This window comes from Orbicella faveolata, unplaced genomic scaffold, assembly GCF_042242905.1.
Source record: "Orbicella faveolata isolate gen_17 unplaced genomic scaffold, um_ofav_v1 contig_14, whole genome shotgun sequence".
NCBI classification, from domain to species: Eukaryota; Metazoa; Cnidaria; class Anthozoa; order Scleractinia; family Merulinidae; genus Orbicella; species Orbicella faveolata.
Window position 1 is genome coordinate 19,660,986 of NW_028301541.1, and position 13,473 is coordinate 19,674,458.

Consider the following 13,473-nt stretch of genomic DNA (forward strand, 5'->3'; position numbering starts at 1 on the left):
TTAGCGCATTAAAAATTGTTATATTGTTTTTTGTACTGGGCAACCCATTCAATTCGATGGTTTCTGCCATAACTGTCTTAAAATTTACAGGATAACTAAAAATAATAGACCTCACTTATTTAACAAGGCGTTCTTTTCTAACCGAGACTTCGGGAATTTATCCCATAACCTATCAATAAGTACTAAACATTAATCGTATCTCTTTAAAATAATTTTTTATGTCCTTAGAAAGTATACATTTTGTAGTGACAACTTATTAATGCCCCTTTTTTCATCAACTGATCCCCTGTTTTTACATCTGTACACTTTAAATACTTCTACATTTAAACAGTGTTTACCAAGACAAGAAACACAGCCTGTCTTTAGTCATTAATTTTCATTTACCTCAGTTCATGTGACAGGGTCCCAAAAGGTTATGGGCTTAAAGTTTGGGGACAAAACCAAAAGGGGCTAAAAAAGACACTGCTTTTATCCCGCCTCTTCCCTTTAGGACTTTGAGGAAACAATATGTTATATACAGTTTGAAACCTACTCGTTCTATCGTTTGCTGTTGAGTTTCCTCTTTAAATTGTGTATTTACATGTGGCATTAAAAATTTCCGAACTTCAAGTGAAATGAAGCATGTTAAAAAAAAAGTATTTTCCTTCGGCAGTTAATATGATAAATGTCATCATTATCAATTAAAGGAAGAGACCATTTTTACATGTAAGCCAACGTCCGCAAAACGAGTTCTGGAGTAAACTCTTTTACCGTGGAATAAAGCTTACTAGCATGATCTAACTGAATAAAGGTTCTCAGTTCTGAAGACGATGTAGATAAATCTAAACTATAGAAACGGCCTTCTCTTCACTTCTCTGTTTAAAAACTGAAGATACATACATGTTATACTTGAGCAGGATTCAGTTAAGGCTTCGTTGAAAGCCGTTTCAACATCTAGCTCATTTGAAAGCTCTTGAAATGGAAGATAATCCTTCCGGACGGGTCATTGTTTATATTTTGCCGTGTAGTCATTACCGGGTAGTTTTTTAAAATGTTTTAAAATTTTCAATCCTTCGAACTCGATTCCTCCGGTGACAAACAAAACCACTTTAGCTAAGTTGGATTCCATATCAAAAATACTAGAAAGAAATTTAAAACAAGTTGGATCTCATATTATCTTACATGTAAACCCATTGGCTAAAAACGATTGAAATTTCGAGAAACTTAGAGTAGATTTAAATAGTTATATCAAAATTTGTATCAGTTCTCCCTAATCGGTGAATGTTTCAAAGACATGTCCATGGCAGTTAGAAAAAATATTTGATGTGAAATAAATTCAAAACTTTCGACCAGAAGGATTAAAATTTCGAGAAGCGCAGAATAAATTAATTTAAATAGCAATACCAAAATCTGTATTTTCATTTCTATCTGGTGAAGGTCTGAGAGAGATGACAAGAGCAGCTAGAAAAATAAGAGACAACACAAACTTAACTTCTCAAACTCATTAATAATTTATCAAGTTCAAACAAAGAAAATCAAGAGAAATCGGTGTTTGGATATCTGATCTTAATTAGCATAGATTTTTACGATTTCATTTCTCCGTTTTCTCCTTAGTTTTAGTATCGATTGAGAAGATTGACACTCGAGACCGTGTTTGACTAATTAAATTTCCAAACACCTCGAAGTTCGTCAAAAATACTCCGCTACTCGTCATATTTTCAATTCTCTTCTCGGTGTTAGGAAATGAGGTCAAACACGGTATTTCGTGTTTGATATATCACTTAAAAATACGTGTCCTCTTCATGATCTTGCGCAGTGACACTCGTATCCTCCTCTGTCGCTTTATCCCCTGATGTGCAGGCGCTGTCATCCAGAACATCATCATCCGAGACATCCATGGAATCTGTATGATACGTTTTATTGAAGAACCCTTTCCGGTTACCACTCTTGGACTTGTCAAGGATTGTTCCTACTTCTATTTTGTCGACAGCTTCCTGAGCATCTTCTGGAGCTGTTTCACCTGAAGTACTCGCGCCATCATCTGTTAAATCCATGGAATCGGAATGAAAATTTTTATTGAAGAATCCTTTCCGGTTACCACTTTTTGACTTGTCAAGGATAGCTCCCTCAGGTTTGTTGATAGCTTCCTGAGCCTCTTCTGTGGCTGTTTCACCTGAGGTACTGGCGCCATCATCTGTCAAATCCATGGAATCAGTATGAAACGTTTTATTGACGAAGCCCTGTCTGTTACCACTCTTAGACTTTTCCAGGGCAGTTTCCAGTGGTTGGTTTACGAAGACCTCATCTACATCTTCAGCACTTTCCATGGGCTCGTTTTGAACCGTTTTATAGGCACCTCTTCCTTCACTGCTCCTGGAATCGCCAAATACGCTGACAACTGAAGCCTGGGAGTAATCATCGATGGAATCCATAGAATCGTTTTTGAAATTTTCGTTGTACAATCCTATCTCTTTAGGGCTCTCTCCGTCATCAGCCGTCTTGTCGCGTGGCACGTGCGAAGCCATTTCCACATCATCCAGTTCAACTGAGGCATTTCGAAAAGACTTATTGTAAAATCCTTTCTTCCGGTCACGTCTACTAAGCTTTTGACGAGGCTTGGGCTCTGGAGTGCTGTGAAGGTCTCCTCCCATGTGCATCTCAATGGAAACGACTCCCTGCTTTGTCTCGTTGTTATTGGGTCCCCCCTCACAGGGGCTGTTGAACAGTAGGTCCCTGGACAGCTGCCTTGTCTGCTGGCGTTGTTCTGCGTGGGGGTGGGCCACAGATGAGCGTCTGCGTTGTTTCTGATGTTGCTGAGGTGTTTCTGGTTCATTTTTTCCATTGTCCTTCCTTCTGATCAGCAGATGGATGAATAAAAGGAAAGACAACACGGCCACTGCCAGAACAGGCATCAACACAGAGATGTTCACACATCCAGTCGTTATTTCCTCGCGTTCTAGAACATAAAATGAACAAGTCAGAGGAAGACGAGAAGCCCTGGGAGACTTCTACATGAGACAAGTGGGGATGCTCCTGGTCTCGATTAGAGGCGCGTTGTACGCTAGACTCCGGATCGAAGGATCCGGTTGATCGAACCCTAGCCGGGGACATTGCGTTGTGTTCTTGGGCAAGACTCTTAACTATCACAGTGCCTCTCGCCAACCAGGTGTATAAATGGGTACCGGCGATGGGGGTAACCCTGTGATGGACTAGCATCCCATCCAGGAGGGAGAAGAAATACTCCTTGGTCGCTCCACGCTATGGAAACCGGAGATAAGCGCCGGCCTGATGAGCCACTTGGCTCGTATGCAAACTTTACCTTTTACCTGGTCTCGATTAGGGATGCAAACGTAGCACTTTGGCACTGCTTAAGGTAGGTCGCCTATGTTTTCATCCATGAATGAATCTATTAGGTTTACATGAGAAGAAATTTTAAAAAGCTGTCGCACCGCACTGCAGTGCTGGTTTAGATCAACCTGACTTCAAACCTGACAGGAGTGAGCGGCATACATTGTGAGCAGGTAAACTGAAAATGTCTGGATTGTGTCTTAACCAAACAAATCAAACAGAGAATTGTAAACCTGTGATCGCAGTCACGTTTCCAAACCTCTTTGCAGCTGTTGTTAAATATTTCCTTTACATTAATTCCCTGACGATGCCGCCGATCGGCGAAAGCTTGGGATTAAAAGAATATTAGTAGCTCAAGCTCAAAACTCAGTCCAATCCTTTATTTAACCACAACTGCCATAATAAATTCTTCCAAGAGAGAATGAGGAAGAGAAAAAATTCCTGTGCCCGATGAAAACTATTTAATATTACCAGGTTATTTATAGGAATCCGCGAACGATAAATTGTATGACTTTTGTCTAACTAACCAGTCAAGTGCTGTCCTTAAACCTTTCAATGCCACATTTTTCTAACATAGTAACCACAGACCCATGCAACACTAGTCTCACAGTTTGAAATGATGATAGAGTGTTCTCGCATGACGTCACGGCAGACATATTGGTACCCTTAAACACTGAAACAGTGTCTCAAACTAATCCCGTGGAAATTGAATTCTCTTCTTGAGCAAATACTTTATTTTTTTCAAATAACTTTGCATGGCTGCCAGGCACGTGGGTGAAAACCCTCTAATTTTCATTGGACGAGGCCTATCTATAGATCAATTTCGTGTGACGTCATCATTCTCTAAAATCGAAAACTAAAGAGCCAACAAAGTTTTTGTCCCCATCAGGCATAAGAGGGGGTAAATTTATATCTGTTTACAATGTTACAGCTCAATAGTGTGCTTCGTTTGAAAACGAGCGTATTTTGAATTTCAGAGTTATGGCGGTGCGTGACACAAAGCTACAATCGCATTTGTCGAAAAATATATACCTATCTCAGGATTTTTAGCTTTTTTAGAAGTTAGAACATTAGGAAAGGTGCTTATGTAAATTTTTGTTTGTTCAGTACAGATAATCAGTCGCCTAGAAAGCCAAAGTAAGTTCCAGATGTTTACATTATTTTCCGGCCGCCATATTGGTGCACCACAGAGGTGCACCAACATGGCGTTTTTATACTAAGCTCTGTAAATTTCTTCGAAACATTTCGAAAAATATCTACAGTCTGGGAAAACGCACAAACCTAAAAATTGGAGAAGTGTCTTCTCTACCTATTTCCTCTAAGATCACAACTTCTTGGCTTTATCCACTGAATGGTTTTCGATTTATTGTTTTATTGCCTAACAGTGAAAACGATCTATAGGGAATCTGCTCCTTAAGTCCCGTCCACACTACGCTGGAGAAGTTTGAAAACGAAACAATCACCGATTATTTTAGATTTGTGTTTCAGGAAAACTCCGGCAGGGAAATCACATCGTTATCGTGACGCCAACGCTTTCGAAAATCTCCGTTTTAAAATTGTTTTCCGTCCACACAAAACCGAAACGCCGACGTTTTCAAATTCCTCTAGTGGTTTGAAGAACATTTTCGAAAAGCTCCGTATTTTTACGGATTAGTGTGGACGGAAAGCCAAACCGTAGAAATAAAGCTGCGTTTTCAAATTTCTCCAGTGAAGTGTGGACGCTGCCTTATTTTCTCTTGATTCGTCGTACTTACCTGTCTTGGTCCATCCCCGTTTAAGTTCAATTCTACATCGAGTACTAGAGACGCCATTAGTCGCGTTGCATTCATATATCCCAAAATCCGTGTCATTCTTTGGGGTTACAACAAGAACGTTCTCGTGTATTCTTGAGTTTGGGGTCTGAGGAACAGATTTACTGTCCTTCAACCAGACATACGTAATAGTCGACGTAGCCTGAGTCTGAATAGTTTCACTCGTATAATTTTTAATCACATAGCAAGCGAGATTGACAGGACGGCCAAGGATAGTGGTGATTTCTACTCGTGTGAGGTTATCATCACGTGCAAGCCTCTCTGTAAGGAATAAAAGAAAATGATCGTTCTGTTTGATTAGTTAATGTTGAATGACTAACTGTCTGAATGGCTTATTGACCGACTGACTGACTGACTGACTGTCTGACTGGGTGACTGACAGTATAACTGACTGACTGACTGACGTAAATTACTGGCTGGCTGGCTGGCTGACTGACTGACTGACTGACGTAAATTACTGACTGACTGACTGACTGACTGACGGACTTACGGACTGACTAACTGACTGACTGACTGACTGACTGACTAACAGGGTGACTGACTGACTGACTGATTGACTGATTGACTGACTGCCTGCCCGCCTGCCTGCCTGCCTGCCTGACTGACTGACTGACTGACTGACTGACTGACTGACTAACTGACTAACTGACTGACTGACTGACTGACTGATGAACTGGTCGATTGTTGCATCAGTGCTCATGAGGCAAAACGTGATATCCATATCGTGACCGCTTAGCTTATGTATGAAATACAAACTTGAGGTTAGAGATTTAACGGTACAGCATCGTATCAATGATGTACTTGTTTCGTTTAGCATTGTATCTTTAGGATCGAGAACTGGTGGCTAGTTTTTGAATAGCTGTCATCCCTGTTTGACCGTATGACAGAACAGTCTCCTGAACATTCAGAATTCCGTTCAATCGATACTCTTAGAAATTTTTTCGATTCTCACGTGCTGTTGTAAATTTTTTCATAGCACAATTTCCAGTTCGTTGACTTAGGCTTTCGTTTCGTGACTAAACGCGAACAAGGTTCACGAGTTTGCACACAAGACGAAGCAATATTTCAAATCAGACCTTACAAGTGCTAAAGCGCAGACAACGTGTAATGGCACACGAATTCACAACCTGGCGTGTTAAGGCATACGAAACCAACAACTGGGGTTGTACAGGACAAACCAGCCTCTGAGCAAGCAAGGCTCAGTTTGAAAATTTAATTTTAAGGAACAGAGAAGGTTAGCATAAACTGTCTGAGAATAAAAATTAATGAATGGGACAAATATCAAGAAGCATCAGTAGTTAAGATCGATAGAGTTTACATTTTTCTTCTTCTTGCACTTTCATCACTCCTCAAATCGATTACTTGAACAAGGAGAAATGATCAACCTCAGATATGTATGAGAAACGCTGTTGGTTCTCTTACAACAAGAAAAAATGACACCCTCTATATATTCAGTCTTGAGTCAAAAAAGCTATCGAAACACAAATATCTTAGTCTACGTGTATTCCATATTTTTGCCAAATGAACGTGAAATTCTTTCAGATGTTTCCACATATTATTGAGAAATACGATAGCAAAAGGCCTCTTAAACCAAGTAATTAATTTAATTCGTTCATTTATTCCCTGGGTTTTTTTTAAACGAATTTTTTCAGCCGTTGCGTAGTTCCAAAGTTCATTCCACAAATGAAATTGAACTACAATACACGGCGAGGTTTTTTCTTGCACTACACAACCGGAAAATGGTTTCGTACAGTTCTCTGTAATAACGAGAGGTTTCATGGTAAATTTCTTTTCAGGTTTCAAATCGATCTCTTTGACAATTGCCAATTAATTCTTACTCAATATAACAATTGAAGCACTCGTTTCGCTGGCTCTGGACGTTTTCTAACCCAACTTGCTATACAAGGCACAGAAACGTAGCGACAGCGTTTTCTTACCATTTGCTGCAACAAGGTGAAGAAAGAACCACACAACTTGAATAACGCGCACGTACTGCGCACATGATCTGTTGGTCGCCATGATATTTTGGTTGCCACTCTATACAGCACAGTGCAAAGACTGATTCCAACACGAGATTTGTATATTAGTCAGCTGTTTGTACTATACAGTCCAGACTATGCTAAGCTGTCTAATTGTGGATGGCATTATCAACAGAATTTTGCATATTTAGTATTCCTTTTACGATATTGAAAGTATCGATATTAAACAAGCAGTTTAGTACATGCTGGAGGAAATTTATGGCATTGTTCCGAGAACAGAGACTACTTAGTCGCTGGTATTTTCCTGAAAGCCATTGCTAAATCATCAAAACGGAGCTAAACGAGGGTCCAAGGTCGGTGATCGTGTAAAGATAGCTCCAAAAAGGATTCTGTCAATTTTATACGGTATCCAATATTGAAAAAACAATTGAAGCTATATAACTGAAAACTTCCTCTTTACGTAAACGATGTTTTCTTATCGCTCGTAAGACTATTATATGGCTCTATAATTTTTGGTAATTTTGGTTTCTCTGCAGATAAGAAGCAGATAACAGATAAGAAGCAGATTTTGGATCTTGTTAAAACGGGGAAGGAAATACTAGTTGAGAATGTGCGTTTAAATATGTTTAACACCGTTTGGAAAACGTTTTCCATCACAATTAAAACAGAAATCAGTCTTTTATCCCTATTTTTAAACACAATGACGGGACGTAAATAGCTTTTTTAGGATCATTTTTAGCGCACTCTCCAAATGTTTTATAATAATCAAGTATTTTAGCCTTTCTCATTTTGTTTTTTGTAACATCCTCTTCAATTTAGTTAATGAGGTTACAAGCAACTTGCTGTCTTTTTTAAAAATGATAGGGCTAAATATGCCAGTGATCTGTACTTATCGCGACCCCAATGTCTTTTTTGTTTTTGTTTTACTTTTTTCCGTGCCACCCCAGTGGTAATAACATGGATTGATTACGTCATTCGAAAAGAAATATGTCGGAGTCGATACTGATTCTTACGTCACTCGTAAAAATACGACAGTGGTGAAGATCAACTTCAGGTATCATGGTAAGTAGATTTAGTTGATAAAGAATCACCTCCAGACAATTTATCGAATAAAGCCCAAAATACAAGCTACGTATAATTACTACGAGTCATTTCAAAGCTTGGAGCACGACACTAACACTATTCCAAGCGACAACCGCTGGAATATCGCAGACCCCCATGCGAACTCAAAAGAGTATGATACAGCAGAATTAAATTATAACTTCCTCAATATTTAAGATTAAGGACATTCTAAAAATTGCTATGGTTTAATTAAAGAGAAAATAAATTGTTAAACTTGATCTATATAACATAAAGGCAAAACCACAAAACCACGAGACAAAAGGACAGGATGCACTTGAACTTGCTCGCGCCATACAGCCTTGTAAAGTCACTTGAAGGCAATTCAGTTTGCCTTGGTATATACATGCCTCCGTAAAAATGGCTACTTCAACGCTATTTAAACGTAGAATGTTTTCAGTTTTAACTTTTAACTACTAAAACAAGAAAGTTCACAGTGAAAACTACAACCGTCAGGTCATGATTGAACAGTCAACGCAAGGTCAACAGTGTTCGCCGTTCGCAAGCCTTGGCACATGTTGAGCACGTGATCGAGTCACAACAAGGAGTATTTTGTATTGATTCATTTGTTGTGAACAGTAAATTTGTTCTTCTCTTCGTGAATGAAAGTGACGTCTACACTGGACGTCAGTTTTTAAATCAATAAAACAATTTTCATCATGATTTCTGGTTTTAGAGTCTTGCAGCTTAAGCTACATAGATAACACAGAATTCAAAATATCGATAGCAACTTCTACCAAGTAATGTTTTCAGCCAAACAAGAAATCACACAACCCAAAGGTGCAATATTTCAAAAACTTCACCACATCTTATCACCCTAATTTATGCTTTATTTCTACTGCGCAGACAGTGACGCCAGGTCAAACGATGCGGCGAAAAACCGTTCTACAAAAACTGAAAGACTTATTATCGCTTTCCAGGCATAGTTTGAAGCTTTTTCATAACGTCTATGCGATGCGCGCTGCCATTTCCGAGCTTTCAGCACGTGTACAAGATAACCCAAAATGGCTAGTTATTAGCTTCAGATCATTATTACATACTTATTACCTAGTTTCATAAACTGATACACTGTTAGACTATTTGTTTACCTCCTGCATCTAAAACAATACACACGTATTTCTTACCAAACGACGACGCGAGCTTGGCTGTAAAAAGCAGAGCATAGCATATGAAACGTGCTCTAAACGCCTCCATGATGTTTTCCTGCAATATCTATCAGCTCGCTCAACGCACTATAGTGCAAACAACTTATAAAACGAAAACACATATCAATCGTAATAATTTACTAATGAAGTTTCACGTGAGTTCATTGGTTGAAAGTGGTCACGTGGACAGGATTGGTCAGGTATTATTAAATGCTCGCACTTGACTTTAAGAGGAAGAAAAATGCTCATCTTCCCAAACCTCTAAGATATTTACACGCAAAGCTTATAAAGTAATCTATCAGAGGTGCGGAACTGTTTTCACGAAAAATACAAAGACAACATTCAATTATATTTTAGGGTTTGGTTGTTTGCAAACTAACGGTTTGAAAACATTTTGACAGTCGTTTAGCACTTCCTAGGAGTGCCCTTAAATTCCTTCCTAAGAGTGCCCCCTAAATGCTCGTCTCGTCGTTTGGTAAGAGATACTTTGAGCTATATATATATGTTATAATAAACAGTGTAATAAACTAAATAAACACTACCAACAGGAAGTGGTGTTCTTCAGACTTCATTTTAACAACGCTCATCGGGACTATCATGTCCACGAAGTAACCGAAGTATTTTTAACACAATTTAACTCTCTGCTGGCAAATTTTTATCTTTCTTTATCCCAGCGGAAATGTCTCACTTCCCAGCAAAGTTCCCTGTCAACCTTACCCAGCTACGAGACATATGACCCGAATTCACAGACAATGCCGGAAAACACTTCAGTGAAGGTGTTTCCCAGCTCGTAAGAACTTGGCTGGTGAACAGATATTTTGTGGAATAGATCCGTTGTACACCACTGCTTAATGACTTTAGTAATGGCTGGGCAAGAGGGAAACAAAATGTAGGAACATTTAGTTTCCCCAGGCCGGGGATGCTACATTTCATGTAGATTAGTCTACCGATGACTGATACTTCAAAAGAGATGAGTTAACCTGAAACGTTGGTGCTGTCCGCTTTTGATATTTAGTCATTCTGATCGGTTGATTCTAATTACTGGTTTTCTCATATAGAGCGTTTTCACATGGTGTCACAGCAGCCATATTGGAGCTCCAAAACAATAAAAAGGCGGTCATGTTGGGGTGCCAAACCAATCCTGTGAGAGTTGAACTCTGTTCTCATGCAAACGCTTTCTTTTGTTCCAATAAATTTGCATCCGTTGCCACGTGAGTAAAAACGCTCTGTGCAGACTGGTGACTATAGTACTGAAAAACAATCGACTATTGTCCAAATAGGCCCTTTTGCTAATGCAAATATTTCCTAGTTCCATTGCCTTGTGGGGCCAAGAAGTGATCACTTGGCCAAAAATGGCCTCATTAATTTATTAAATAGATCAAATTCTGCTCCCACAAGGAACTAGAGCTAGCACTAGCAAAATGGTGTCTTCTGCACCTTATGCTCGTAATTGTACATCTGTTAATAATGCAAAAACTAAGCTACACATTTACTTGACAATGACATCCAACGATTTCGAAACGTCTTTTATTAATTTGGCTAATTTTTGTGTTGAAATTATTCCGTCAACTCTTACTTATTCGATCTCTAGACTAAAACAAAACTAAATAAACACAAACTGGATACACTTAATGTGTGTAGTATCACTCAACTAACAAGGGAAATTGCCTACGGTGGCTCAAAACAGTTTCTAGCACTTTCCAAGACGTAGATTTTGATGGGCCATTATTACCACTCTTTATCAGTTGATGCTTCAGCGTGGTATCGAAAAACTGCCCAATCATTGCTGAACACATTGCTATCCTTTTCGTGACACTATATGTTACCATAGCAACAGTATGACCTGCTAAAAACAACCTTGAAAACATTTTTTATTATTGAATGTTGATGAGCAGGATAAGATGCAACTTTTGGTAGATGGGGTTCAGAGCCACCTTAAAGTTTAAATGATATGCCTGGAAAATTAGCTAGTTGTAGCTAAGTGCATCGACCACTTTAAACATTCAACATTTAGCACTTTTTTTGACATTTTTAAAGAGACTCTGTGATGCATTTCACAGATAGGAAAAATAAACTCGATTCATCTAAATCGATAAAACCCATGGCTTAATGTCGTTAAATGGTGCTTGAAAAATGACAGGAGTTCATCAGGAAGTGACAGCAGCTGCGGCAACTGAACTTGTTCAAGTTTGTTTATTTGCAGCATCAAGATCCTACCTAGATTCGCCATAGGTTGACCCCGTGAGGATAGAATTGCAGAGCAAGCGCAGGGAGCCGAGAGGTTTTCGGCAGCGAAGCGCACGAACGAGCGACGAATCGAATAAGACGAAAGACTTTTCTGAAAGTCTTGAACCTACTTAAAGTTTGCAATGTTACCGCTACATGAAATAATAAAGACCTTTACATGCAAAACTTGTCAAAATCTTGAGTTAAAAAAATGTTATAGAGCTAATACTGATGTAGTGCAACCTTGTTTGTCGTTTTTTATGACCAAAACAGAAACTTAAGTCATTATGTCCTTCAGATCACCGCGAACTCCAAAATATTATTTACTAACGAAGGTAAGCTCGATTACCAGCCGCTGTTCGGGAAAAGAGCCCGCGCTCTCGCGAACGTAGACCGGACTCGAGAAAGTAGCGGAAATCGAGCCTATACCGAAGGAAGCACGCGGACACCGACGAAGAATGGAAACTTCACTTAACGGTTAACATTTTTAGAAGAAGGAATAAGACAGATTGTAAACTAAGTGACTCTACAAAAAGTGACCTGATTTCTGTCTCAAATGTCAACTGAAATTAAAGTATTAGATTTTGTGTAAACTAAGTTATAGACACAGCAGTACTGATAACAACGATAGTGGGGCCAGTCTGAAGGGAGGGCTGAAGATTATTTAACACGATTGCACACTTCCCATGTAATTGGAAGCAATTCTTTTCGAAACATGAAATTAAACATGAAGGGTTTTTGTTTTCATTTTAAATTATTAAGTAATTATCATTCACCTCGCCTTGGTATTTCTTTACCTCGCTAAAATATCTATTTTTTGAACTTTCAGGTTTCTTTTGACCTAAAGATATACATTTAGTTTTGTATCTTATCGCATAACGTTGATGTCCGTGAAAATGTGTTAAACGATTATAATTTTTTATCTGATCGTTTGCAAGATTTGTGCTCATGCTTCAAAGTCAGAAAGCCCCCTACAATTTCTAGGCTATTTTATCAATTCTAAACTATAGAAGTATACCTTACAGTCTTGATCCTTCACCAAACACCACTTCGTATAGTTTGCAACATTTTCGTCTCACGTACCACGTTCTTGCAACTGAAATGTTTCCTCAATCACGGTTTGTTTTAAATTATCAATTCAAAAAAACGGCAACATAATCAAACACGCAAAACTAGTTGAGAGTTTATACATTATATTGATCTAACATTTTTATTGAGTATTGGCACATTCACAAAATAACTCCTTTCCATTACTAACCAGTAAACATCGTCATATCGCTCGCTGAACTTTCTGATAACAATGCTTCGGACCGTTTTGATGTATTTTTGTCGGTTTCCTAAACTTTTCAGCCAATCAAACAGGCAACACCGCATGTACATGTGACTACTGTGACATCCTTGCCAGTTACACTAACTTCGTGATTAACTGGTTAAGTACTTAGCAACTTAATATAAAGACTGTTAAGCGGCACAAACGTTGACTGAAGTTTCGACTTCTGCCTCAAGCAATATTGTCACGTTCTAATAAAACTGGGCAGTCACTCACTTTCAGGCCCTTCTCTGAAACCTCAGCGATGAGGTAGAGTTTAGTCCAATTCTATTTGCAGTACTTTATGTCTTCAAAAAATCGACGAAAAAATATAAGATTGATATGCAGGTTAGCCGCAATGATGCGGCGGTCTTGAACCTCGAATGAAAATATTTGCCTTCTACGTAAATTGTATATAAACACGTTTTAATGATACTAGTCAGGCGCTTTTAAGTGCAATCTGACTGCCTGTTTTGACGCGTCACGCCGTAATCTAAACTAGATAGCCAGTTGATAAAAAATATCGATCAATATTAGCAAACGTTTTGACGTTGCTT

At 38.8% G+C, this 13,473-nt stretch overlaps 1 protein-coding gene across 3 annotated transcripts in view; it reads right to left on the bottom strand.

Moving 5' to 3' along the window:
- The window catches only part of LOC110053867 (uncharacterized), a 24,884-nt gene continuing 11,411 nt past the window's right edge, over nt 1-13,473 (bottom strand). The window contains exons 1-3 of one of the 3 annotated variants that reach the window (XM_020760185.2): nt 9,361-9,506; nt 5,082-5,399; nt 1-2,935 (exon numbers count right to left, since the gene is read on the bottom strand). In XM_020760185.2, the coding sequence (XP_020615844.2) occupies nt 1,761-2,935; nt 5,082-5,399; nt 9,361-9,430 (1,563 nt within the window). In that variant the 5' untranslated portion in view covers nt 9,431-9,506 and the 3' untranslated portion in view covers nt 1-1,760. Of the gene's footprint in view, nt 2,936-5,081; nt 5,400-7,075; nt 7,246-9,360; nt 9,507-13,473 lie in introns of those variants that run through there. The other 2 variants (XM_020760178.2, XM_089286926.1) reach the window with 2 other exon arrangements.